We start from the raw sequence: 27,928 nt of genomic DNA, 5'->3' as shown, positions 1-27,928 counted from the left end.
CCAAGTGTGTGGTTCAAGCAAAGAAGTATCGGCCAAGAGGAATGGGGACAAGGACGAAGTGGAGGACGTGGACGAGGACTCCGAGTAAGGTGGCAGTGTTTGATTGTGCATAGAAAAAACGCAGAATTCTTTCAAAGAGGTTTGAGTGGATGGGATGTTTCCTATGAAATCTAGTGCAAATGAATCATATGGAAAAATTCCTATGGTTTACAATCCTTCGAATCAAACAACCAAGATAGGAAAAATTCCTAATGATTAGAATCCTCCAAAATTCCTTTGAGAATCCTTTGAATCAAAGAAGCCCTTAATCTATTTTATGATTCATGGAATTGTGCGTTGTAAAGCATAAAGTAAAAACAAATAATGGCAATTCAACTAGAAAAAAGTTTGGGCGGTTATGATACGGAAGATTCTAGAACAAAAGAGAACCACTATTGTTTTGATGTTTGTGCATTATGCTTAAGTTCAACCATGGAGTCTGCTAGATTGTACATGTGGCAAAATCCGGTGGGGGGCTAGAAGATGGTGCGAGGGGCCGAGTGGAGGGAGACTATGAAGGAATGCACAAGTGCAAGATCGATATTTAGAGAGAGGGGGCGAACACGTGCGCTGTTGCGCGCAGTGGCAGAGCCATGAAAAATAAATGAGCTAGGGGGCCAAGCATTGCTAATCCTTTACGAGGAGGGTCAATTCATGAACTTAAACCATTTTAGCAGAAATTGTCTAATGATCACATTCATATTAGCCTCGATATATAGTGATGTTAGGGGGGAGGGGGCAGGACCCTTGCTCCCCCCTGTCTTCGCCATTGTGCACGCGTCTGAGAGATGAAGCGGAAGGCATGGATGATGAGAGGGGGACGTTGGATATATAATTAATGTGGATGTATTAGCTATATATGTTAATCCTATATAGAGAGGTATAGATTGATCGATGTGGATGTGGGAAAGAGGGTGAGACCTCACTGGATATATCGATTGATCGGTTTGTATGGAAAACTATGAAAGACCTAGCTATATACACACATACATAGAGGAACATTGATCGTTGCGCATGCATGTGTGAGAGATAAAGAATGCCCGATATGATGGAGAGGGGGATGTGTGTTGGTGTGTGCCTTCATGGGAGACCGACCTGAAGAAAAAGATTGCATGCGTGCGATGGATAATGCCGACTGGTAGTGTGTGTGCATGCATGCACGAGAGAAAGTTAGTGGTACAATTATAAAGAGAAGACTACTGTGTGGGTGTAAAAGAATAGCTGAATAGGTGAGGTCATAATCAATGTAAAGTTGAATTCAAATATTTGAATAAGAGATCCTGATGTTTGAAACCCATGCATGCATGAATATAACGGAGATCTGCGCGGTGTGGTTTGGAAACGAGCATGTTGTAATGTATACACATTGAACAAGGTCAGACTGATTTGAATTTGAGATACCGATGGCAGACATCATTTGGCCACGTCGCATCCGTGCATGGACAAACTATTCTAATTGGAGATGATGGGCGGCTTTTGCATCACATATCTATATCTATACCCCTATATATATTATATTTTATATTTTTCTATATTGTGTGCGGGTAACTTTAACTTTGAAAGATGGTCGTTGGATGAGGCGAATCCGATGGTCCAAAGATGGCAAGTTTGAGCACTACTGGCCGTTGGATATCATCTAGATTCCACCAGATTTTGCCACATGTATAATCTAGAAGACTCCATGGTTGAACTTAAGCATAATGCACAAACATCAAAACACAAGCACTTCTTAGTTGTTCTAGAATCCTCCATATCAGAATTGCCCAAATGTTTTTCTACATGATTTGCCATTATTTGTTTTTACTTTATGTCTTACGACGCACAATTCCATGAATCTTAAAATAGATTAGCTTTCTTATAAAAACTAGATGATTTTGAATGAAATGAACTATAAGAATTAAACGAACATTTACATCATGCATATATGACTCAAAGCTTGCATGCTATAATGTGGTATTTATTCATAATTTGGTTGCCAAATGTGTGCAATGCACGTGTACCTTACTCTAGTCTAAATGGTGTTTGTGTGTGTGTGTTGTGCGTGTTGAGGTGCAAATTGTCTTTTTTTGGGTACACGTTAAGCTTGTTCTTCCGAAATTTCAAGCCGCACCTTGTTATGCCGAAAATTCAAGCTAGCGTCTCTGTCTATCGTGCTGCGAAACTCCCGCCTCTTCAACCCGCGCCTTGTTAGCCCAAAATATTTAAGATATATCTTTTTCTCGTTCTACTCCGACAACTCCCTCTATCTCAACCCGCTCCTTGCTATTCCGAAATTACAACGCGCGCGAAAAACTCCCACCTCCTGTGAAATCCCGACACGCGAAATGCCCGTGGTACCCCTGAACCGAAAGAACCGCCTCAAATCGGTGGGGGTACTTTTGTAACTTACCCCACATTTCGGACAAGCGCGTCTCTAAGCCATGGATCCCCACTGTCATCCCATCCGCCCACCCATTCGTACACCGAGGCCGCGAAACCCCGCGACGAAACCCCACACCCTGCTCCGTCCACCACCCAGCCGGAGCCTCTTCCCCGACGACATCGTCCACAGCAACACATCGACGTCCCTCATCCACCGTATCGGATGAGGATCCGTCGTCGATCTCATCGTCCCGCCGGTTCAGCCACCCCGTCCTCCACCTACAAGGAGCTGCCCCGATGTTCCCCTCGTCTTTCACGCCACCTCCATTCCCACACCGTCGTCTTCACCTGCACCACCGGAAGAGCATCATCATCACCGTTTCCTCGGATGAAGCTGCGGCCTAATCGGCGCCACCAAAGAGGTTGTACACTAATCGTCACATTTTCTTCTTGATTCGATCTCACGGTGCTGCTGGCACTCGGTCCCGAGCCGACACGGCGCGGCTCCATCCACGGTGGCGTCGCCGGCCACTTCCTCCACGGCGTCGCTCCCTCGGTGGTGACGTCCACATCAGTAGGAGCTGCTGCTACTTTAGCTCTCGCTCGCGCTGCTGCTCTGCTCTTACTCTCGGTCCCCTACCTGGTCTGCTCTTGCTATTGCTCTTGCTCGCGCTGCTGCTCTAGCTCTTGCTTTTGCTTGCGATGCTGCTCCAATTTAGCTACACTTCAGTCGACTGAATCGACTTTTGGGTCAGTCGATTTTCAGGGGGTGGGGGGCTCGCCGGGGTGAAGGAAGAACCAGCCGTAGCGGGGAGGGGGGCTCGCCGGAGAGGTACCCCACTATCTATCTTAGGGTTCAGGATGGGAGCGGTGGTCGCCGGTGGTGGCGGGGCGGTGAAGTGGGGATCGCCGGAGAAAAAGCTCGGCACGGGGGGGGGCTAGAGGGATGGCCGGGGCGGCGGCGGACCGGCGGTGGGGGGTGTTTTTGGGGGGGGGGGGACGGCGCACCTGCCGGCCGTGGGCGGCGCGGGCTGCAGTTTGGCCGGCTCAGGGGGTGGAGGTTGAAGATGAACCGCATGCCCTTGATTTCATATCCAACGGCTGCAAAATCGACCGACCAGAGATGAAAAATTCAGTCGACCAACGTGTAGCCTCACCTTGCTAGTGCGTTCAGTTTCGACAGCAAAATTCAGTTTCGACAGTTAAGTTCAGTTTCAACAGTTAAGTTCAGTTTCGACAGTTAAATTCAGTTTCGACAGTTAAGTTCAGAGATGAGCGGCTAATGTATTTTCCATCTAGCACTTTGTGGTTATGTATTTTACGTCATGTATTGGAGATGATATTAGAATTCCACTCAGGTTAACTGAGGGAGTCCTGGATTAGGGGGTATCCGGACAGCCGGACTATAACCTTTGGCCGGACTGTTGGACTATGAAGATACAAGATTGAAGACTTCGTCCCGTGTCCGGATGGGACTCTCCTTGGCGTGGAAGGCAAGCTTGGCAATACGGTTATGTAGATCTCCTTCCTTGTAACCGACTCTGTGTAACCCTAGCCCTCTCCGGTGTCTATATAAACCGGAGGGTTTAGTCCGTAGAACAACAACAATCATACCATAGGCTAGCTTCTAGGTCTTAGCCTCTCTGATCTCGTGGTAGATCCACTCTTGTACTACCCATATCATCAATATTAATCAAGCAGGAGTAGGGTTTTACCTCCATCGAGAGGGCTCGAACCTGGGTAAAAACATCGTGTCCCTCGTCTCATGTTACCATCCGCCTAGACGCACAGTTCGGGACCCCCTACCCGAGATCCGCCGGTTTTGACACTGACATTGGTGCTTTCATTGAGAGTTCCTCTGTGTCATCATCATTAGGCTTGATGGCTCCTTCAATCATCGATAGTGATCCTGTCCAGGGTGAGACTTTTCTCCCCGGACAGATCTTTGTATCCGGTGCTTCGTACTGCGGGCCAACTTGCTTGGCCATCTGGAGCAGATCGAGAGTTACGCCCCTAGCCATCAGGTCAGATTTGGAAGCTTAAACTACACGGCCGACATCCGCGGAGACTTGATCTTCGACAGATTCGAGCCCCGGCCGAGTGCGTCGCACTGTCACGATGGGCATGATTTAGCTCTGCCGCCGAACAGTGTTCATGAGGCCGCACCTGCAACTGCTCCGACCTTCAGTTCGGAGCCAATTGCGCCATCCGTGGGCGGGTGGTTAGACCCCGCCATGGAGGCCGCAGCCTCAACGGCGATCGAGCCGAACACCAGCCTTACCCTTCGTGAGGCTCGTGACTCCAAATTGCCGGACTCTCCTCCGGACTCCGAACCACCCACGCCCCTGCCAATCGAATCCGATTGGGCGCCGATCATGGAGCTCACCGCCACGGATATCTTTTAGCACTCGCCCTTCGGCGACATACTGAATTCACTGAGGTCTCTCTCCTTGTCAGGAGAGTCCTGGCCGGATTATGACCGGCAGGATTGGGATGCGGATGACGAAGAAATTCGATGCCCACCCACCACCCACTACGTAGCCATTGTCGATGATTTGACCGACATGCTCGACTTCGACTCCGAAGACATCGACGGTATGGACGACGATGTAGGAGACAAAGAGGAACCACCGCCCACAGGGCACTGGACAGCCACCTCGTCATATGACATATATATGGTGGACACACCCAAAGAGGGCAATGGCGACGGAACAACGGAGGATGACCCCTCCAAGAAGCAACCTAAGCGCCAGCGTCAGCGGCGCCGCTCTAAGTCTTGCCAAAGCAAAAAATAGTGATTCCGGCACAGGAGATAATAACACCCCGCACAGTGCCGAAGACAACCCCCTCCAGCAAGATTCAGCGCAGGAGGATGGAGAAGCCAGCCCTCCTGAAAGAGCGGTAGATAGAGAGGTAGAGGATGATAATTACATGCCTCCCTCCGAAGACGAGGCAAGCCTCGACGACGATGTCACATCCCTAGCTTTACCTTGGCATTGGACTATCTTGGTTGTTGCATCATGTTTAAATTCAAAGGAAAATTGAATTGAGGGAATTCCCAAAGCTCAGAAATCTTTTAAAAATGAGAAAGCTAAAAATTTATTCAAATGAGCCCAAGGAAATGTTCACTTTAATCCCTGAAAATATTGGCAATAGGCAAAAATCCAAACGAATATTTTAGGGCATTAAGGGTAATTAATTTGGGCATTTTGAATTAAACCATAATGTATTTGAATTGGCTTTATTTCTGTTATAAAAGAAATACATGTCCAATAATTTTGGAAATTATTGTGGGGCTCTGGAGTGATATCTCTAGTCCATACAATAATTTTCGGAAGCAACAAAAATGGTTTAGTTTTAAAACTAAATCAAAACAGAGGAAATAAATAAAAACAGAAAAGAGAGAGAGAGGAAGAACCCCAGGGCCACTTACCCGGCTGGGCCGGCCCACCTGGCCTATGCCAGTCGTCACCCACCTCTGCCAGTAGGCAGAGGAGGGACAGCACACGGCGCGCGCGCGGGCGCCACACCACCAGGCTGCTTGCCTGCGTCGCCTGGCCACCGCGACGCCTCACGTCTTCTCCCCAGCGCCGCCTCGACCCCCCTGGACACCACTCTCCCCCCTTCTCTCTCTCCCTCGTCCTCTCCTGCTATGGCCGACGCGCCCGTAAGCCGCCGTCGCCATAGTTGACGGCACCGCCTTTCCCCCCGACCCCTCGCCGTGCCTTCGAGCTCCGCCTCGACGTCTTCGACCTCCTCGCGTCGCCACACGTCGCCGGACGCGCTCCTCTGCCCTCACCGACCTCGTCCTCGACCTCTCGTCGCCGGAGATCCCTCTCGCCGCCTCGTTCTGCTCCGACCTCCTCCGAGCTCACCGTCCGCTCCACTACATCCACCCTGAGCCCCTGCCCCTAACCCCCCTCCTCTACACCTCGGTTGTGCCCCCTAGCCGCCATCTCCACCGAGCCCGAGCACTCTGCTCCGCTGGCGACGCCGTCGTCATGGCCACAGCCACGCGGGCTCGAAACCGAGCGCGTCACCGCGTTTGCCACACTCCCAGGAGGCCGTAGCCCCTCTCCACGCCCCTGTTGTGCATCCCAGCGCCGAACCCGAGCATGCCCGAGCTCCGGCCGCCGTGGCCGAGCTCCCCGCTGTCGCCTCCGGCCACCCCGGGCCCGGCCGGCGCCACCATCCGACGCGCGCTGGTCTGGGCTCTCAAACAAGCCCAACCACGCTGCGAACGGGGCCCCAGAGCCCGTTCCCGCGGCCCTCCGCCATGTCTGGTCATCGCCGGCAGCTAAACGCCGGTGGTTTAGCCCCGGTTGACCAGGGGTTTGACCTCCCCTGACGTGTGGGCCCAGGCGCCTGTTAATTAGTGTTAGGTTTAGTTAGTGTTAATTAACTTAGCTAATTAGATGAGCCACTGACATGCGGGCCCGCCCTGCTAATTACCCTAGAATTAGGACTAACAAAAATTAGTTAGGCTAATGACACTGACACGCGGGACCCACTGGTCAGGTTTGACCCGGACCAGCCCCTGTTGACCTGCTAACGTCAGCATGACCTGATGCTGATGCAGTAATACATTTTCTGGATTTAATTTAATTCAGGAAATTCCAGAAAATGTTTAAAACTTTAAAAATTCATAGCAAATCAACCGTAGCTCAGAATGAAATAATTTATATATGAAAATTTATCAGAAAAATTCAAGGAATCTATTTATGGCATTTTCATGCATGTTAGAGCAACTTATATCCTCAATTTAGGAAAATTCAATTAAATGGCATTTAAGAAAGCACATATGGGGTTTGAATTTGAACCTAGGTTCAAACCAACTTCATTGAATATGGTTGCTAGTTGCATTAGTTCAATCAACACCATATTGCCATGTCATGAGCATGCATCATATTGTTGCATTGCATTGATTGTGTTTCCTTCTTTATTGCCGGAAGTTGTCCCCTCTCGACAGCCGTGGTTTCGACGATGAGTTCAGTGACACCGATGAAGAGCTATACTATCTTCAGAAGTGCCAGGCAAGCAAAACCCCCTTGTTCATTCTGATACAATCCCGCTCTCTTGCTCCTGCTCTCTTTTACTGCATCAAGACAACAACGATTCAACTGTTACATGTTGCGGTAGTTGAACCCCTTTCCTCTGCATGACCTATCATTGCCACAGTAAATAGATGAAACCCACTAGCATGAGTTGGAGTTGTTTGAGCCCTGATGTGTCTACTCATCCATGCTTGTTTGTCATGCCTGCTATTGCTTAGAGTTGAGTCAGGTCTGATTCATCGGGGAAGAATTGGAATAGTGATGAACATGTCCTACTGTGTGTGAGCTAAGTGTGTGAACACGATTTGGTAAAGGTAGCGGTGAGAGGCCATGTAGGAGTACATGGTGGGTTGTCTCATTGAAACCGTTCTTAGGAACTGAGTTCTGTGTTTGTGATCCATGAAACAGTTACTACCAACGCATTGGGCCCGAAACCAATGGACCCTCTCGGCTTCTTGATCACCCTTGTCCTCTGTCCAGGAGTTGCAACTAGTTTCTGGTGTTTATAGGATATGTGTTGGCGGCTGTGCGTAGTGCTGACCCTAGGGGTGGGCTATGATGCAGTAGATACACCGTGGCACGGTGTACCGGGCGCCCGTTTGGTGTCTCGGGAACCCAGTTCACATCGTTCGGGGCCGTATGTGGAAACCTCGGCCGGACTCCCTGCAGATGGAACCTGGATAGGCGATAAACCTGGACTAGAGACTTGAGTGTTTAGGTAGGCCGTGGCCGACACCCTCGTTGGGCTTCCGCTTGAAGGTTGCCGAGTACATGTCGTGTAAACGGCGGTAAGTGGTGAGAGCGTGTGTGAAGAAGTACACCCCTGCAGGGTTAACTTCATCTATTCGAATAGCCATGTCCGCAGTAATGGACTTCTGGGTTGCCTATAACAGTTCATAGACAAGTGAAAGTGGATACTCTAAAACTCGCAAGATAAGTGTGAGTGCTATGGATGGCCTTCTCGTAGGGAGACGGGAGCGGATCCATAGTGGTGTATTGAATGGTTAATATGTGAACTCATGTGCGCCACCTCAAAAGAGTTGCTTGCAGTCGTAGTTCAGGTTAGCCACTGAGTCAAAGCTGGCTTGCTGCAGTCAAACTCCACCCCCCCCCCTTGTTGATACAGGTGCATATGTAGCTAGTTCTGATGTAAGTCTTGCTGAGTACCTTTGTACTCACGTTTTCTTAATTTATGTTTTGCAGAGAGACTTCAGTCTCGCTAGTAGTTCCGCGTGGACTTCGACGTTTAGCTTGATACCTCAGCTATGATCTTGTGCCCTCGGCAGGATCTGGTAGATAGTCAGGCTTCTTAGCCTTTTTCATTTGTAGATGTCTGTACTCAGACATGTTAAGCTTCCGCTTGTGCCTTGATTTGTATGCTATGATTGTTGGGTCATGAGATCCATGTTTGTAATATCTCGCTCCTTGGAGCCTAATGAATAAATACTTGAGTTGTAGAGTTATGTTGTGATGCCATGTTGTATTTACACATATCGAGCATATTGTGTGTATGATTGAAATGCTTGGTATGTGTGGGAACCGACAATCTAGTGGTTTATCCTTGGCAGCCTCTCTTATGGGGAAATGTAGTCTAGTGCTTCCATGAGCCATAATAGTCCGCTACAGCCCGGTTCACTGGAGTCCTGTTAGCCCAGCACTACTGCTCAGGACACTTGACTGTCCGGCATGTGTTTCACTTCGTTCCTATGTCTATCCCTTCGGGGAAATGTCACGCGGTGACATCCGAGTCCTGCCTAGCCTGCTACAGCCCGGGTTCCCGGAGTCCTGTTAGCCCAGTGCTACATCCCGGATTCACACGCTGCTAACCGACATGCTCGATGTGATTCATGTATGCCTGTTCCCATAGGTTAGTGCTGCTTTGGGTTCATGACTAGCCATGTCGGCTTGGGTTCTCTGTCATATCGATGCTAGAGACACTATCATATACGTGAGCCAAAAGGCGCAAACGGTCCCGGGCCTTGGTAAGGCGACACCCGTGGGGATACCGTGCGTGAGGCCGCAATGTGATATGAGGTGTTACCGGCTAGATCGATGTGACTTGGAATCGGGGTCTTGACAGACGATGAATTTGTCATGCCTGAGGATCCCATCGAGCAAGAGCGCTTCAAGCGCCGGCTTATGGCCATGGCGAATAGCCTCAAGAAAAAGCAGCAGCAACAGCTTAGAGCTGATCAAGACCTGCTAGATGACAGATGGACTGAAGTCCTTGCGGCCGAGGAATACGAACTCGGACGCCCCTCCAAGAGCTACCCAAAGCGCAGGTTGCTACCCAATTAGAGGAGGAAGCATTAAAACCTACATCTCCAGTGTATGACGCGGCTGATAAGCCACCTCATGGCTGTGACAGAGAGGCCTCTCGGCCCACAGCTCAAGCCGCACCCCGGCGTCACCCAAAAAATACAAAGGCACGGGGAAATGCGCTAGACCCGCGAGACATATTGGAGGACAAAGCAAAGCAAGCAAGATCGATCTACGGATCGCGAGGGCGCCCCACCACACGAGACGATAACCGTCACGCCGGATACAGTAAAAATAAATCCGACCGGGCCGAACACAGCAGACAAAACTCATTTGAGCTGTGTCGTGATATAGCCCAGTACAGAGGCGCCACACACCCGCTATGCTTCACAGATGAAGTAATGGATCATCAAATCCCAGAGGGTTTCAAAACCGTGAATATCGAATCATACGATGGTACGACAGATCCCGCGGTATGGATTGAGGACTATCTCCTTCATATCCACATGGCCCGTGGCGATGATCTACACGCCATCAAATACCTCCCACTCAAGCTTAAAGGACCAGCTCGGCATTGGCTCAACAGCTTGCCAGCAGAATCCATTGGTTGTTGGGAAGATCTGGAAGCCGCATTCCTCGAAAACTTCCAGGGCACTTATGTGTGACCACCAGATGCCGACGACTTGAGCCACATAATTCAACAGCCAGAGGAATCGGCCAAGCAATTCTGGACACGGTTCCTAACCAAGAAAAATCAAATCGTCGATTGTCCGGATGCAGAGGCCCTAGCAGCTTTCAAGCATAACATCCGCGACGAGTGGCTTGCCCGGCACCTTGGCCAGGAAAAGCCGAAATCTATGGCCTCCCTCACGACACTCATGACCCGCTTTTGCGCGGGAGAAGACAGCTGGCTGGCTCGCAGCAATAGCATATCAAAGAGCCCTGGTACTTCGGATACCAAGGACTGCAATGGCAGGTCACGTCGCAACAACACAAGCGCCGCATTAACAGCGACAATACAGAGGATACGGCAGTCAATGCCGGATTCAGAGGCTCTAAGCCCGGTCAGTGGAAAAAGCCATTCAAAAGAAGCATTCCGGGCCCGTCCAGTTTGGACCGTATACTCGATCGCTTGTGCCAAATACACGGCACCCCCGACAAGCCAGCCAACCACACCAACAGGGATTGTTGGGTGTTCAAGCAGGCCGGCAAGTTAAATGCCAAAAACAAGGACAAGGGGCTACATAGCGATGACGAGGAGGAGCCTAGACCGCCGAACACCGGAGGACAGAAGAGGTTCCCCCCACAAGTGTGAACGGTGAACATGATATACGCAACCCACATCCCCAAGAGGGAGCGGAAGCGTGCGCTAAGGGACGTATATGCGTTGGAGCCAGTTGCCCCAAAGTTCAACCCATGGTCCTCCTGTCCGATCACTTTCGATCGTAGGGACCATCCCACTAGCATCCGTCATGGCGGATTCACCGCATTGGTCTTAAACCCAATCATCGACGGATTTCAGCTCACTCGAGTCCTTATGGATGGCGGCAGCAGCCTGAACCTGCTTTATCAGGACACAGTGCGCAAAATGGGTATAGATCCCTCAAGGATTACACCCACAAAAACGACCTTTAAAGGCATCATACCAGGTGTAGAGGCCCATTGCACAGGCTCAGTCACACTAGAAGTGGTCTTTGGATCCCCAGAAAATTTCCAAAGCGAAGAGTTAATCTTCGATATAGTCCCGTTCCGCAGTGGCTATCATGCACTGCTCGGGCGAACTGCATTCGCAAAATTCAACGCGGTGCCGCACTATGCATACCTCAAGCTCAAGATGCCGGGACCTCGGGGGGTCATCACAGTCAATGGAAACACAGAGCGCTCTCTCCGAACGGAGGAGCACACTGCGGCCCTCGCAGCAGAAGCACAAAGCAGCCTCTCAAGGCAATTCTCTAGTCCGGCGATCAAACGCCCGGACACGGTCAAGCGCGCTCGGAGTAATCGGCAACAAGACCGCCTGGCAAGTTCCGAGCTCGCATAGCAATGCGGCCCCTACCCCAGCCTCAGACAAACGGCGAAATTCGCGCCACGCGTACATAATTACGCATTGAAAATACCATGGGCATAGGGGCGGGGCACAACTACGGCACGCCCCAAAATGCGGCTCAACCGCACTAGGGGCTTCCCACTTTCTTATTTTTTTCTCTCTTTCAGGACTTTACTCTCTGGAAGCCATGTTCGGCAGTATAATTACCGAACACACGATACAACAACCAAGGAGGCAGAAAAGCTACGTCGCACCATGGAACTCCCAGGTGGTCTCTATAACGAGCGAAATACCTGCTTTAAATACCATTCTGCAGCTTGCCCTCAGAGGGGACATGTCAAATAGTCCCATTTTTTGCTTCTCGCACTACTTGTATCGTCCTGCTTTAATGCACCTTTTCGAATAAAGAATGCATAGTTTTAGTCTATTACTGCATTCTCTATTCCTTCCTTTTTTATGTATATATGTTCATTCATGACATCTAGCAACCGTACACTCTGGTACGGCCAATACGCCAGGGGCTTAAGCACCCCATAATACGGCGTGAGAAGTCCGAACACTTTCACAAGTGCGGCACCCCGAACTTATAGCATTATATGCATCAGCTCGGAATCATGTCTTGGGTCAATAGTTGGGTTTGCCCGGCTCCCATGTTTTGGTACCTTATGTTCCGTTATATCGGCTAAGGTAGCACTGGGAGAACTACTGCGATTGTGCCCCGGTTCAGCTGGGCTAAGCACCTCAGTAGAGAAAGCTAAAACTGACTGTCATGATAAGGCGAGAGCTGGTCGCTGTTCGAGAGGTTTCCAGTCCCTAAAGACTTATGCCGCTTAGGGCGAGGAGTCGTCTTTGTCCGGCTTAGGCGTGTATAGCGCCCCGAACTCGGTCTTTCGAATACTAGGGGCTTCGGCAAAATTTAAAATTATAGAATTCTCTGGCTAAGTGAGAGTGATAAAGCATTATAGTCCGATTGCCTTGTTCGTTGTGCTAAGCACCTCCCTCGAAGGACCGAAGAATGGGAAAAAGAGTGCTCAGATTTACCCCGAACACCCCAGCACTCGTGGCATGGGGGCAGAAGCCGTGGACTAGACATCTCTCAGATTTGATAAACAGCCGCACAGAAGGCAATATTTTAAATTCAAACAAGCATTGCATAGCGCATATGAACAAGTTTTCATGAATATAGGATCACACAAGCAAGTTCATTCAAAAATTACATCCTTCGAACACTCATCCGCCATAAGGCGGGCACCCTTCAGGACGCCCTCATAATACATCTCGGGGTGGCGATGCTCCTTGCCCTGCGGTGGTCCGTCCTTCACCAGCTTCTCAACGTCCATCTTGCCCCAGTGTACTTTAACACGGGCAAGCGCCCTGCGGGCGCCCTCGATGCAGACGGAGCGCTTGATGACTTCAAGCCAAGGACAGGCATCCACCAGCCGCCTCACCAGCCCGAAGTAACTCCCTAGCATGGCCTCTCTAGGCCATAGCCGGACTATAAGACCCTTCATGGCCTGTTCAGCCGCCTTATGGAGCTTGACTAATTGCTTCAGCTGGTCGCTTAAGGGAACCAGGTGGTCGGCCTCAGTATACTGAGACCAGAACACCTTCTCCGTCGATCTCCCCTCCTCGGCTCAGTAGTGCTTTGAAGCATCCGATGCACCGCGGGGCAAATATGCGAACGCTCCTGGAGAGCTCCGGACTCGGGTACGTAACAAGTAATTTACTTTCACATGCTTTCTTTGCATAATGAATGCCTTACCCACCGCTATCTTCTTCATCGCCTCAATTTCCTGGAGGGCGTTTTGGGCTTCGGCCTTGGCAGACTTGGTGCTCTCGAGGGCCGCAGCAAGCTCGGACTCTCGAGTCTTCGAGTCAAGCTCCAAAGTCTCGTGCTTCTTCACGAGAGCCTGGAGATCTTGCTGCACCTCACCAACCCATGCCTCCTGTTTCTCCCGCTCGGTGCGCTCCGTGGCCGCCTTGTTTTCGGCCTCGGACAATGCTTGCTTCAGGGCTACCACTTCGGTCGTGGTCCCTGGCACATTCATGATGATCCTATCATATTTTTTGCAACCACATCTTTATATATATATATATATAGACAAGGTATTACTTACCTTTGCTCTCCTCGAGCTACTTCTTGGCAAGTCCGAGCTCTTTCTCGGACCGCTCGAGGCTTTGCTTCAGTGCGGCGACCTCCACAGTCAGTGCGGCAGAGGTCAGCAGCGAAGCCTGCATACGCATATGGACATACTTGTGTTAGACTCCTGCGGATATTATTAGACCCTCTATTTGGCTTTTCTTTGTGAACACCAAACAGAGCATCAGGGGCTACTGTCTATGCGGTAATATTTTCATATATTTTAAATACATACCTCAAAGCCTGTTAGAAGGCTCGCAGAGGCTTCAGTCGGTCCGCACTTGGCGTACTGAACCTTCTTGATCACCGCACTCATGATAGTGCGGTGCTCCTCGTCGATGGAAGCACGTCCAAGCACTTCCAGCAAATTGTCCGGTGCCTCCGGATTGACGGAGGTCACGGGCACGGGCGGCTTGCCCCTCTTGGAAGGGGGTCGCCTGACGGAGTCCGGAACCACTGTAGGTTCTGGCGCGATGTTCGGCTGAGGGCCGGACTTGGAGCCCTTGGGAGCCTTGCTCCCTTTGCGCCTGGAGTCCGGGATGTCACCTGGAGGCGCCCCAGGACTACGTCCCCTCGGTTTGGAACCCCTTGAGACAATACCTCGGCATTGTTTGTAGGGCGAGGAGAGGAGGCGGTCGGAAGTGAAAAGCTATTCAGATTCGACGAATCCAAGGAACCGCTCGACGATACGTCGACACGGGCTCGGGGCGGACTGCATGATTATATTCGGCGTTAGGAGAAGCTGTGCAATAAAGGAACGCTATGAGTTACTCTGGCATCCAAATACTTACGACTTCACCAGGGGCTTGGCCCTGGGTGGCCACTCGTCTTCGCTGTCGGCGGCGGTGGTAGAATGGTCCGGAAGGAGAGTCCTTCCCTTCTTGGACCCTCCGGCCTCCCCGGTTGGGGCGGCCTTCCTTTTCCTCTCTCCCCCAGCTGGTGGGGAAGAAACTTCTTTTTCCTCCTCCTCATCTTCGTAGGAGGAGTGCGTCTCGGAGTCATCGGACGATGAGTCCGATACCATCAGGCGCCGGGAACTCTTTCGGGTTCCCGTGGCCTTCTTCTCCGGCACCACGTAAGGTGCCGGAACCATCTCCGCTAAGAGGGCGTCTGTTGGGTCTTCGGGTAGGGGGGCCGGACAGTCAATCTGTTTGGCCGTCTCCAGCCATTCCTGTCAAAGGTATGGGAGCTTAGATCCCGCATATGATTATACTAGGGAAAATAAATACCCTGTGAGTAATAAAAAAGCTTACCGCGCCGGCTTGACGCTTCGCGCTGAGCCCGCGATCCTCGGTGAGGGGAGGGGGAACCTCGGCGCTCTTAAACAGCACCTTCCAGACGTCCTTGTGCATTGTGTCGAAGAGCTCGCTCAGAGTCTGGTGCTGGGCCGGGTCGAACTCCCACAGATTGAACGCCCGTTGTTGACACGGGAGGATCCGGCAGATGAGCATGACTTGGACTATGTTGACAAGCTTGAGCTTCTTGTTTATCATATTCTGTATGCAGGTCTGGAGTCCGGTCAAATCTACCGGATTACCCCAGAGCAGGCCCTTCTCTTTCCAAGAGGTGAGCCGCGTGGGGATTCCGGATCGGAATTCGGGGGCCACGACCCACTGGGTGTCGCGTGGCTCGGTGATGTAGAACCACTCCGATTGCCACCCCTTTATGGTCTCCATGTAGGAGCCCTCAAGCCATGTGACGTTGGGCATCTTGCCCACCATGGCGCCTCCGCACTCCGCCTGCTGGCCGCTCACCACCTTCGGTTTTACGTTGAAGGTTTTCAGCCATAGGCCGAAGTGCGGCTTGATGCGGAGGAAGGCCTCACACACGACGATAAACGCCGAGATGTTGAGAATAAAATTTGGGGCCAGATCATGAAAGTCCAGCCCATTAGAACATAAGTCCGCGAACGAATGGATGGAGGGGAAACCCCAGTCCGCAGACGAAGTGGGTAAGGAAGACCACCCTTTCGTAAGGTTCCGGGGTGGGGACGATCTGCCCCGCGGCTGGCAGCCGGTGCACGATATCCGCGGCTAAGTATCCGGCCCCGCGCAGCTTTTCGATATGTCCCTCTGTGATGATGGAGACCATCCACTTGCCTCCTACTCCGGACATGGTTGGAGAAGGTTGAGGAGGAAGATGTGGACTTGGGCGCTGGAGCTCGAGTGCGCGAGAATGGATGAGCAAGGAGGAAGAAGGCGTGGGTAGAAAAAGGTGAATCCTTACCCCTTTATATGGGCGGACAAAACTATGCGCCCCCACCAACCTGGTAAAACTCGCTTATCCCCCAAGCGCCGTAATCAATGGCGCGGTTGGGTTACCCACGGCCGTATTGATGAGAATCCCACGATAAGGGGACATGATCTCTGCTTCGACAAGACGTGCCAAGGAAACCGCCTCACAAAACGCGTTGAGGTTGGCTGTAAAAAACGATTCGAATAAAGGCTTGGCTGTGGTGCGATGTCACACTACGGAACACGTCAGCAGATTAGATTTGTGGAAATATTATTCTCTCTACGGAGGTATGTGGGAACTTGTTTTGCAGAGCCGGACACGACCCTCGTGTTCAAAAATCTTCTATGAAGTGTTCGGAGGAGGAACCCGCCTTGCAATGCCGAAGACAATCTGCGCGCCAGACTCATCGTCATTGAAGCCTGGTTCAGGGGCTACTGAGGGAGTCCTGGATTAGGGGGTATCGAGACAGCCGGACTATAACCTTTGGCCGGACTGTTGGACTATGAAGATACAAGATTGAAGACTTCGTCCCGTGTCCGGATGGGACTCTCCTTGGCGTGGAAGGCAAGCTTGGCGATATGGATATGTAGATCCCCTTCCTTGTAACCGACTTTGTCTAACCCTAGCCCCCTCCGGTGTCTATATAAACCAGAGGGTTTAGTCCGTAGAACAACAACAATCATACCATAGGCTAGCTTCTAGGTCTTAGCCTCTCTGATCTCGTGGTAGATCCACTCTTGTACTACCCATATCATCAATATTAATCAAGCAGGAGTAGGGTTTTACCTCCATCGAGAGGGCCCGAACCTGGGTAAAAACATCGTGTCCCTTGTCTCCTGTTACCATCCGCCTAGACGCACAGTTCGGGACCCCCTACCCGAGATCCGCCGGTTTTGACACCGACATTAATGTTGTTCGTTGTCTCTCTTGTCCTGCTTCAGCCTCGGCGTCGTACAACTCACTGGAGCAGCTCCAACGACGAAACCCTCCATCACAGTGGAGCAGTACCTCGGGCTCCATCTCCAGATGCCTAAGATCTTCTTCCCCTCCTCCGACAGCCAAGTCAGCCGGAGCATCCTCACCGGCCAACCCAATCACGCTGAGATCGACATGGCTTTGCCAAAGAGGTTGTACACTTGTTGCATCTCTTTTTTACTCTACATGTTATATATATTGTCCACTGAGCACTCGTAGTAACGGGAAATATGATTATTTTATCCTACTATATGACAAGCAGTGAGGTACCAGGAAACTTAGCTATCCGTGATGGACTCTCTTGAACGCCATCATTATTTATCTCTGCGCGTTTGAGCTGTGCATTTGTCGATGGGCCTGGGAGTTGAGCTAGTATGGCAGTGGCCTGGGTCCAAAGTAATAGAAGTAGCACAAAAACATTTTTTTAGTGTAGGATTTTCCTTGCTCAAGCCTGCCTACTAGAATCGCCAGTTCTTGAAAGGAAAAGTGAATGAAAAACATCAGAATTGGAAAGTTCCTATGGTACTACTTTTCATGAATTTGGTGCAAAGGAATGGAGCAAAGGAAAACTGTAGGATTTGTTCCTTTAGTGTCTCCTTGAAAGAAAACCATAGGAATTTTAATTTCCACTTCTCCTCCTTTTCATATTCCTATTCATCAAGCACAAGACTAAGATATAGTAGCATAATAGCATTATAACCGTACATTTTCTTGTGGTTTGACTTAATCTCACCATGCTTTTTTGCATCTTGTGATCTTCCAATTGTTGTGAATCAAACACCCAGATTGGTAGAAATCCTGTGTTTTTAGATTCTCTGTTTTGCACGTGCATTCCTATCCTATTCCTGTCTATTTCCTATCCCTGCATTGTTAGAATCCTCAAATTCAAACAAGACCTTACTCAATTACTTCTGTTACAGATATGTGTCAAAGAAAACCTTGTGTGGTTTGTCCTGCTCCTGCGGCGCTGTGTTCCACCCCAGCTCAGCTGCTCCAACGACGGAAGGGTTCACCATAGCAGGGATCCGCTCTCCAGACTGTCTTTCGCCGCCTCAGATCTTCTTCCCCGCCGCCGGCAGCCATGACAACTGCATTACCATCATCAACTGAGCAGATGACCTTGAGGACTACACGGGTCCGCAAGAGAGGTCGCACTCTTCCGTGTCTGCTTACGTTATGCGTCGCTTAATATGATGACACTTCAAGGGTGCATGACCATAAAATATATTACTCATATAAATAGAACAACCATTATTCTCTGATTTAAATGAATAACCATCTCACATCAAACAAGATCTAGATATAATGTTCATGCTTAACACTGGCACCAAATAAAAATTATTCAGGTCTAAAACTAATCCCGAAGGTAGATGTAGAGGTAGCGTGCCGATGGCGATCACATCGACCTTGGAACCATTTCCGACGCGCATCGTCACCTCGTCCTTAGCCAATCTTCGTTTAATCCGTAGCCCCTGTTTCGAGTTGCAATATGAGCAACAAAACCAGTATCAAATACCCAGGCGCTACTACGAGCATTAGTAAGTTACACATCAATAACATGTATATCAAATATGCCTTTGTTCACTTTGCCATCCTTCTTATCCGCCAAATACTTCGTGCAGTTCCGCTTCCAGTGACCAGTCCCTTTGTAGTAGAATCACTCAGTTTTAGGCTTGGGTCCAAACTTGGGCTTCTTCCCGGGAGTGGCAACTTGCTTGCCATTCTTCTTGAAGTTCCCCTTCTTTCCCTTGCCCTTTTTCTTGAAACTAGTGGTCTTGTTCTCCATCAACACTTGATGCTCCTTCTTGATTTCTACCTCCGCAGCTTTAAGCATAGCGAAGAGCTCGGGAATTGTGTTATCCACCCCTTGCATATAATAGTTCATCACGAAGTCTTTGTAGCTTGGTGGTAGTGATTGAAGAACTCTGTCAATAACACTATCATCCGGAAGATTAACTCCCAGCTGAGTCAAGTGGTTATGGTACCCAGTCATTTTGAGTATGTGTTTACTGACAGAACTATTCTCCTCCATCTTGCAACTACACAACTTGTTGGAGACTTCATATCTCTCAACTCGGGCATCTGCTTGAAATATTAACTTCAATTCCTGGAACATCTCATATGGTCCATGATGTTCAAAACGTATTTGAAGTCCCGATTCTAAGCCATAAAGCATGGCACACTGAACTATCGAGTAGTCATCAGATCGAGCTTGCCAGACGTTCATAACATCAGCATTTGCTCCTGCAGCATGCCTTTCACCTAGCGGTGCATCAAGGACATAATTATTGTGTGCAGCAATGAGGATAATCCTCAAGTTATGGACCAAGTCCGTGTAGTTGCTACCATCATCTTTCAACTTAACTTTCTCTAGGAACGCATTAAAATTCAAGGGAACGGTAGCACGGGCCATTGATCTACAACATAGATATGAAAAAACTATCAGGACTAAGTTCATGATAAATTTAGTTCAATTAATCATATTACTTAAGAACTCCCACTTAGATAGACATCCCTCGAGTCATCTAAATGATCACGTGATCCATATCAACTAAACCATGTCCGATCATCACGTGAGATGGAGTAGTTTTCAATGGTGAACATCTCTATGTTGATCATATCTACTATATGATTCACGTTTGACCTTTCGGTCTCAGTGTTTCGAGGCCATGTTTGTACATGGTAGGCTCGTCAAGTTTAACCCGAGTATTCCGCACGCGCAAAACTGTTTTGCACCCGTTGTATGTGAACTTAGAGCTTATCACACCCGATCATCACGTGGTGTCTCGGCACGATGAACTGTCGCAACGGTGCATACTCGAGGAGAACACTTATACCTTGAAATTTTAGTGAGGGGTCATCTTATAATTCTACCGCCGTACTAAGCAAAATAAGATGCATAAAAGGCAAACATCACATGCAATAAAAATATGTGACATGATATGGCCATCATCATCTTGTGCCTTTGATCTCCATCTCCAAAGCACCGCATGATCTCCATCGTCACCGGCTTGACACCTTGATCTCCATCGCAGCTTCGTTGTCGTCTCGCCAACTATTGCTTCTACAACTATCGCTAACGCATAGTGATAAAGTAAAGCAATTACATGGCGATTGCATTTCATACGATAAAGCGACAACCATAAGGCTCCTGCCAGTTGTTGATAACTTTTATAAAACATGATCATCTCATACATCAACGTATATCACATCATGTCTTGACCATATCACATCACAACATGCCCTGCAAAAACAAGTTAGACACCATCTACTTTGTTGTTGCAAGTTTTATGTGGCTGATATGGGCTTCTAGTAAGAACCGTTCTTACCTACACATCAAAACCACAACGATGTTTCGTCAAGTTTGTTGTTTTAACCTTCAACAAGGACCGGCCGTAGTCAAATTTGATTCAACTAAAGTTGGAGAAACAGACACCCGCCAGCCCCCTTTATGCAAAACAAGTTGCATGTCTGTCGGTCGAATAGGTCTCATGAACGTGGTCATGTAAGGTTGGTCCGAGCCGCTTCATCCAACAATACCGCTGAATCAAAATAGGACGTTGGTGGTAATAAGTATGACTATGATCGCCCACAACTCTTTGTGTTCTACTCGTGCATATCATCTACGCATAGACCTGGCTCGGATGCCACTGTTGGGAAACATAGCATGCGATTTTTAAAAAATTCCTACGATCACGCAAGATCTATCTAGGAGATGCATAGCAACGAGAAGGGGAGAGTGTGTCCACGTACCCTCGTAGACCGAAAGCGGAAGCGTTAGTTTAGCGCGGTTGATGTAGTCGAACGTCTTCTTAATTCCGCAAGGGAGGTGGGGGCGTCGGCGACATCGTGAAGGCGGGGTCGAGGCGATGGAGGTCCAGCGCCACCAACCCACACGATGAGGCCGCCAACGCCCACCAGGTGCAGCAGGTGGCGGCGAGGCCGGCGCAGTCGTGGTAGCCAAGACGCGCGAAGAGGTTTAGCGTGGTGTCGTCCGGGAGGGAGGGCCAGTCGAGCCGATGGCCGTCGGGCAAACTTTCCAGCTGCTCCACGCATCTGGGGAGAGATTGGCCAGAGAAAGGATTCATCGAGGAGGGGTGAGAAGGGAAGTGAGATGTGAGGAGGAAGAAGGAGGTGTGGGGATGACACGTGGGACCCTCGACCACCTGAGCGCATTGTCCACATAGGTCCAACATGTGGGTCCAAGCGGTCAGTTTAGTGTTTAGTCGCGGCTCATTCTCGAATCAGTGTGTTTTGTTACTCACTTGACATGGAAGTGGTGGTAATTTTTGATTTTCAGCAAACGCGGTAGTAAAGGCGTATCCTAGCCACAAATGTGATGGTTTTGAGCAATTTACTCCGGCGATGACCACTCTAGCCCCACCGCCCACCGCTGTCGATGCTTCCCTGTTGGGTGGAGCCGCCTCGGGCGCGCTGCCGCCGCCGCCGGCCACGTTGCCGCCCCCGGATCGGGTCTCTCAGTACATATCCGGAGGATATGGAGCTTGCGTCCCTTGCCCTTTTAGTCCAGACCGGCAGGATTTGGATTGGGTCTCCACGCTCCTGCCGCCGCCGGTGGCTGGGCACGGCCCTGGGACTACCGTTGGGGCTAGTGTGCTTTTGGTGACGCCCCTGGTCACACTCTCTCCCAAGATCGCAGTTGCATCATCGGGCAGCGGCGCACGCACCAAGGCCAAAGCTTCCACCGTCGTGCTTGCTCTCTGTAGGTCTGACCAATCTGTGGGTGGTCAATGGGCCCCTCACCTTGCCGAGCCAGCCACAACACCATCTTCGACCCCGCCACCCTCCGCTCCTCTAGCTGACGCCTCCATTGGTCGTGTGCTTCCGCGTCCGCCCCTACCAGGTCCTGATATGGCGGGCGAGCCAACCATTAGTAACTGATGGTGTCCTGGACTACGGGTGCACACTACGTCGGTCCGCCACTCCTGGGCCAGGTCAAGGACCCACCGGTAACTAATGAATGGGTCATGTATGCCCTGGCCCTCTGCACAATCAAGATGAAGATCCCCGAAGACTTAGCGTACACTTCAAGGCATGTTTGAATGATCGGCATGTTTATCCCTAGATTGTATTGACCATCTGTAACCCAAGATACCCGTGGTGCCTATATAAGCTGAGGGGTTTGGTCGGCCATTGCTACTTGGATGTTGTTGTCGCAGCCACGTGACTCTGTCCAAGGGAGTCACGTTCAGGTTGGGGTGATTGGCATGGTTGCTTCGTTCGAGGTGCGGCGCCTGTGGTTCCCATGTGCGGCATGCCCGCACCTTCTAGGGATCTTCTAGATGGCTCGCACCTTGTATGAGGGCGCCACTCGCTGCCTCCTGCCCCCTCCTGTGGCTCTACGCCCGTCGCTCAGCTAGCTCCCCCAACGTGGCTGAGAGACCGTTGCTTCCGGTGCCTCTCCAAGGGTCATCGTGCGAGTGTAGGGATCCATTCCGGAGCATGGGATGTCTCCGATTCGGCTACAAAGCATGTTTCTGTCATGCACAACACTGCACCGGCCAGACTACGACACCGCGACATGCTGCTCCACCCCCCCCCCCCCCCCCCCCCCCCCCCCCCCCCCCCCCCCACCCACCCACCGTGTGCATCAAATGTCGATGCAACCCCGGTTGATGTGGTGTTGAAGCCCGTCCTCATGGAGCGGATTGAGCTACTCCGTGCTGAGCTTCATGACTGCATCGCGCGAGTTAGGAGTGTTTTGGCAAGTGCAGAGACCGCTCTCGTCAAGCTCCACGTTGTGCCCGTTGTGTTCCTGCTGCCCGAGATCAAAGTTGGTCCTGCCAATGGGGAAGCAGGCATGTATGGAGATATGTTCCCTCGTGCTACATCCTGCCCGTCGCCGCTGCCTGTCATGTCGATTGCTTCTGGGAGTGAAGCTTCTAGGGGCAAAATCGAGAAGGTGAAGAAGGCAAGAAGAGTGGAGCCATTGGTAATGTGTCCCGCGGCTGTTTCATTGATTGGCTCGTTTCCACGTCGAAGTGTGAGGGATTTTGGTTCTTTCTTATCTTAGCGAGTAGAAAGTCCGCATGTGGTCCTGGCAATTGTATTCGACGAGGCAAATCTTTTTAAATTAGTCCATAGACGAGGCAAAACTAAGATTCGGAGGGTAAGATTGCCCACGAACTACCACGCAAACTTATGTACTTACAATCTCAGCGGACGTCACTTGTTATGCTCATGGACGGCAACATGACTAAGATTTCCCACAAACTTACAATCTCAGCAGACGTATTCACAGAAAAACTCAAGGATCATACCACGCAAACTTTTGGTACTGAAGTCTAAGAGATACGATAGAAACATCTGTATCATCAGCTCAAAGCCGATTCAAAGATCTGCAGTCGGACAACATAGTTTTTTCAAAAGTCAAAAGTTCTACCAGCCAGAACTTATAGCTGGTGCATGAAGCATATATGTTACTTCACCCATTATATCCACAGCTAAACCAGAAGAAGGATAAGAGTCAACATTTCTATCCACAGATCAAAGCCATTTCAAAATTTTGCTCCAAAGACATAAAGAACTTAAACTACAGGTAGTACTGAATAAACAACGTTCACATTCAAGATAGACCGAACAGATAATCTCTTGCTTCAGGCGGGCAAAACGTCATCTTCACTTGAAAGGGGTGGGGCAGCTTCACTTGCCATCTCCCACGGCTTCAGCCAAGTCATTGACGTGGTCGGTCATGTCAAGAGCCGGGGAATCATCATCTACATTTAGAAAAATGAAATTTGTTAGGGCAAAACAAGAGACATCAAAATAGCAAAGAGATTGAGCTAGCTACATTGATCGGACAGAGCAACATATAAAGGACAAAAGCAATCCATCATACAGCAAAAAACAAGCTGATGGCTATATATGGGAGCTTAGATGTGACATCCTTAAAAAACATCTAGATGTGAACTAGACAAACTGAATCTTAATTGGGACCAAACGATCAACCACTAACTTAAAATTGCTGCTCAACGATATGAACAAGCTTTAAAAAACAGAAGTAAATCTAGCCAATTTTATTATCAAGCATCCACAACTGCGTGTTTCCAAACAAATGAACATAAGTGATGCCAAACGATCACCCAGAACCTTAATTTAGTGCTTAATGTGATGCGACAAAACTCAAGAACCAGAAATAAGTCAAACGAATGTCTATGATCCAAGCATCCACAAGTTCATGTTCTCTTAAACAGGACCAAAAGCCATCCATAGTATATTCAGCATGAACCGCTGGGATCTTATTTCAAAAATCAAGCTGACACTAGAACTCAAAAGACAAAGCAAAACAACTAGGAACAGCAAACTGTGAAACATAACATATTGTTTTGAAACTCAACTATAAGGAAACCTTTTTAAATTGGTCCTGGATGCATTAACATGATTCTCATCAAACAAATAGATATTAATTGGTACCAAACGTCATCCAGAACCTTAATTTACTGCTGAATGTGATAGAACTCAGAAGACAAAGCAAAACAATTAGGAACAGCAAACTGTGAAACGTAACATATTGTTTTGAAACTCAACTGTAAGGAAACCTTTTTAAATTAGTCCTGGATGTATTAACATGATTTTCATCAAACAAATAGATATTAATTGGTACCAAACGTCACCCAGAACCTTAATTTACTGCTTAATGTGATATATGAACACAACCAAAAACAAAAAACATATCTACCAAATATTTCACCAGGAAGGAGAAACGAGGGGGGTTGTTGGCCATCGCTGCAAAATCAAGCAACTCTAGTCAGATTAGGGAGTTAAGGAAGACGGGCTGGCTTCAAGGGAGAGCAAGTTGAAGGAGAACACCGACCACGGGTGAGACGAGGTGATCTCCGCGACGAGGGCTCGGGGGATCTCGGCGGAATGGCGGCGGCGGCGCTTCGAATGGAAGGATCTGGTGCCCCTCGGCCGTTCGAGGGAGGGATTATATAGTAGCTGGTATGTCTAGGGTTTCGGGGGTTATTGGGCTGAAAACGATGGATCCAGTGAGGTCCATCGGGTGTAGGTAGGCGGGCTGGGTGTTGGTTCGTCGGGCCGGGTGTTGGTTCGTCGGGCCGGGTGGAAGGAAAGTAGGGAGGGCAGGAATCTTTTTGGGGGCATGATGTTGTTCCGCTGATCGGGATTTTTTGTGAAGGGACGGTTTAATCAGGAGACACTGGATGAGAGTCGATCCAAACATGTACTCCCTCCACGAGTAGTAATTTGGAATGGAGGGAGTAGTAAGGTCACAGAGACGATTCATAGGTGGCACTCCACGCCAAGAGATTGCATAGATAAAAATTACTTGCTGCAAACCATGAACCAAAGAATCAAACCAAACATACAACTTACATGAATTTGGGTCTGGCTATGACCGGAAAACAAATTGTGCAAGTCAATTTGTTCAGCCGTTAAATCTTCATCCTCCTCTGAACCGCCCACCACCACCGGTCGATCTGTTGCAGCCGTCCGCACTTTTTTCGCGGGCGAGCCACCACACCCCATCCCCTCTTGCGAGGCTGCTCTCAGTATCCGGAGAGGTCTTAGCTCGACCTCGCCGTCGAGGTCACAGCTCTCATAGCACTGCAACATCCATGGGTCACCTTCTTCCTCTACCCGAAATCGACTTACAACATCAAAGAAAATTCAGTCGATTCACATATAACCCATGCTATCAGAAAAAAACTCGATAATGAGCCATGAATCAAAGTATACAATCAGATCTTAAAAAGAGATTTAAGATGCTTGAACTGGAGGCAACGAAAGATAAGGACCTCACCACGTTGTCCAAGGCTACGTTCCCCAGGAACGAAACATGGCGACCAATCGGCCATGGGGCAAGAGACTCAACGCTATTGAGGGGAGGAGGGATAGAATATGAACCACAAGATGCAGACTAAGAGGATCTGAGACGGAAGAGGGACTAGTACTAGTACTTATAGAGGAGGTACAGTACCGGTCGGAGCGGTGCCCGTGATGCGTTCCACCAACCGATGGCCCCACAATTTCGGTTTCCAAATAAACTAAACACGCAATCCCAATAAAACAGAAACAACAAATTTACCGCGTTTAAGAGTAGTATATACTGTCTGTTGTGTTCAAAGAAAAAAGAGTACTAGTATACTGTCCAAAGCTTCCTAAGGTTGGTATTAATTGCCATACGTATTCTATAAGGTTGGGAGTATTATATAGTGCATGTAATACTCCCTCCGTTTCTAAATATAAGTCTTTTTAAAGATTTCATTATAGAGACTACATTCGGATGTATATAGGCGTCTTTTAGGGTATAATTTATCAATTTTACTTCGTATGTAGTCTTTTAAAAAACTTATATTTAAGAACGGAGGGAGTATATGATACTAGTGCATGATACTAATTTTGTAATCCTAGCATATCATAAGTTGGTACGTTGTCTTATTGATTATTATGCATGTCATAAAATAGTACAACATTTAGGCTAGTCATAATGAGGAGTAACTTAGACTAGTAACATGCATATATTACTAGTCTATGCCACTACCTCTATAATGGGTAATAACATATGTGTAGTGTTATGCATCACCTCATTTATTACTTTGTAGACTCATTTTGCATTGGGAACTGCTATGTGATGGTAACATATTATGTTACTCTATTTGCCTCTCTTTTCATTAATTACCTCATATATCATCTTTTTTGCTTATGTGGCATGTATATTACTACCTATGTTATTCCCACTATGACCAGCTTTAGAGCATCTCCAACGGCCACACAAAAATCTCGTGCCCAATAAAAGTTATAGCGCGCCACTATATCATTTTTAATGCGTCGGGACCAACATTGCTTTACCAGACGCCCAAAGACGCGCGCCCAAAAAGCAGACAGTGCAAATTGTGAAGCGCGCCCAATCCGGAGCCTAAAATATACTGCGCGCGATAGCGTTTTTCAGCGCACGCGCACAAAAACTTTTAGCGCATCTGCTAGAGCTGCTCAGCGCCCAAAAAAATAAAATTTTAGTGCGCGGAGCTCTTTTTGGGCGCCTGTTGAGATGCTCTTAATATGGTACCACATCCTCTCTTTCCTTATTTAATTACATGTCATATCATCTAAAAAGTCTAGTTGGCATGTATGATACCTCTTAGACTAGCCACAATGGGTAGTAACATAGACTGGTAACATGCTCATGTTACTAATCTATGTTATTACCTTTATAATGGGGAGTAACATATGTGTAGTGATATGCAACACTTCATTTATTAGGCTATAGACACAACTTGCCTTGATATGTGTGATTTTACTCATACTAGTAGTAACTAGCTATTATACCACTTTTATCTCTTTATTCATTTATTACATGACACATCATCTATTTAACCTAGATATGTGTGATGTTGATACCTATGTTCCTCCCACCGTGGGTAGTCTTAAACTAGTCACAATGAGACTAGCCACAATGGTTAGTAACATAGAGTAGTAACATGCCTATGTTACTAGTCTATGTATGACGCTCGGATAATTAAGCTACAGTAATAACATGCTAATGGTGACATGTCTTCACTTTTACTGTTGCTAGTCCCAGGTTGGTTCTTATCGATTCAAATTTTAACTTTAAGATAAAGTCAAACAATATGGGTTTTCAAATGTCAAAACTAAAATGTGAAAAATGTGAAAAATAATTCATAGATAATTACGGTGGAGAACCAATATTTTTACAAAGTGAATAAATGCCCTTAAATGAATAAAACAGGGGCTAAAACCATTACTAAATGCTTTTAAACAATAAAAAAATTCGAATTTTTTTTATTATTGTACCAAACTAATTGTTGCTCTGGCCAA

The 27,928-nt window shown here is 48.7% G+C and overlaps 2 protein-coding genes across 9 annotated transcripts in view; one reads left to right on the top strand and one right to left on the bottom strand.

The window, feature by feature from the left end:
• LOC125537540 (eukaryotic translation initiation factor 4G-like) overlaps nucleotides 1–21,070 on the top strand; it is a 61,152-nt gene extending 40,082 nt beyond the window's left edge. Inside the window, exon 9 of the mRNA XM_048700856.1 lies at nucleotides 20,936–21,070. Within this exon, the coding sequence (XP_048556813.1) occupies nucleotides 20,936–21,070 (135 nt within the window). The remainder of the gene's footprint in view (nucleotides 1–20,935) is intronic.
• A 2,353-nt stretch (nucleotides 21,071–23,423) lies between these two features.
• LOC125539236 lies at nucleotides 23,424–26,075 on the bottom strand. Of its 8 annotated transcripts, none has more exons than XR_007296732.1 (4): nucleotides 25,893–26,030; nucleotides 25,466–25,739; nucleotides 24,810–24,856; nucleotides 23,424–23,847 (listed from the first exon to the last, which is right to left on the bottom strand). XR_007296732.1 is itself a non-coding variant. In XM_048702636.1 (4 exons), coding segments are annotated over exons 1-4 (351 nt in total). In that variant the 5' UTR covers nucleotides 25,948–26,075; the 3' UTR covers nucleotides 23,424–23,846. The 8 variants fall into 8 exon arrangements, 2 of the variants coding, with proteins under 2 accessions (XP_048558593.1, XP_048558594.1); XR_007296734.1 differs by having other exon boundaries at nucleotides 25,466–25,784; nucleotides 25,893–26,021; XR_007296735.1 differs by having other exon boundaries at nucleotides 25,466–25,696; nucleotides 25,893–26,015.
• Between the last annotated feature and the right edge of the window lie 1,853 nt (nucleotides 26,076–27,928).

This window comes from Triticum urartu, chromosome 2, assembly GCF_003073215.2.
Source record: "Triticum urartu cultivar G1812 chromosome 2, Tu2.1, whole genome shotgun sequence".
Lineage (NCBI taxonomy): Eukaryota > Viridiplantae > Streptophyta > Magnoliopsida > Poales > Poaceae > Triticum > Triticum urartu.
This window is presented reverse-complemented; position numbering and strand designations above follow the sequence as displayed.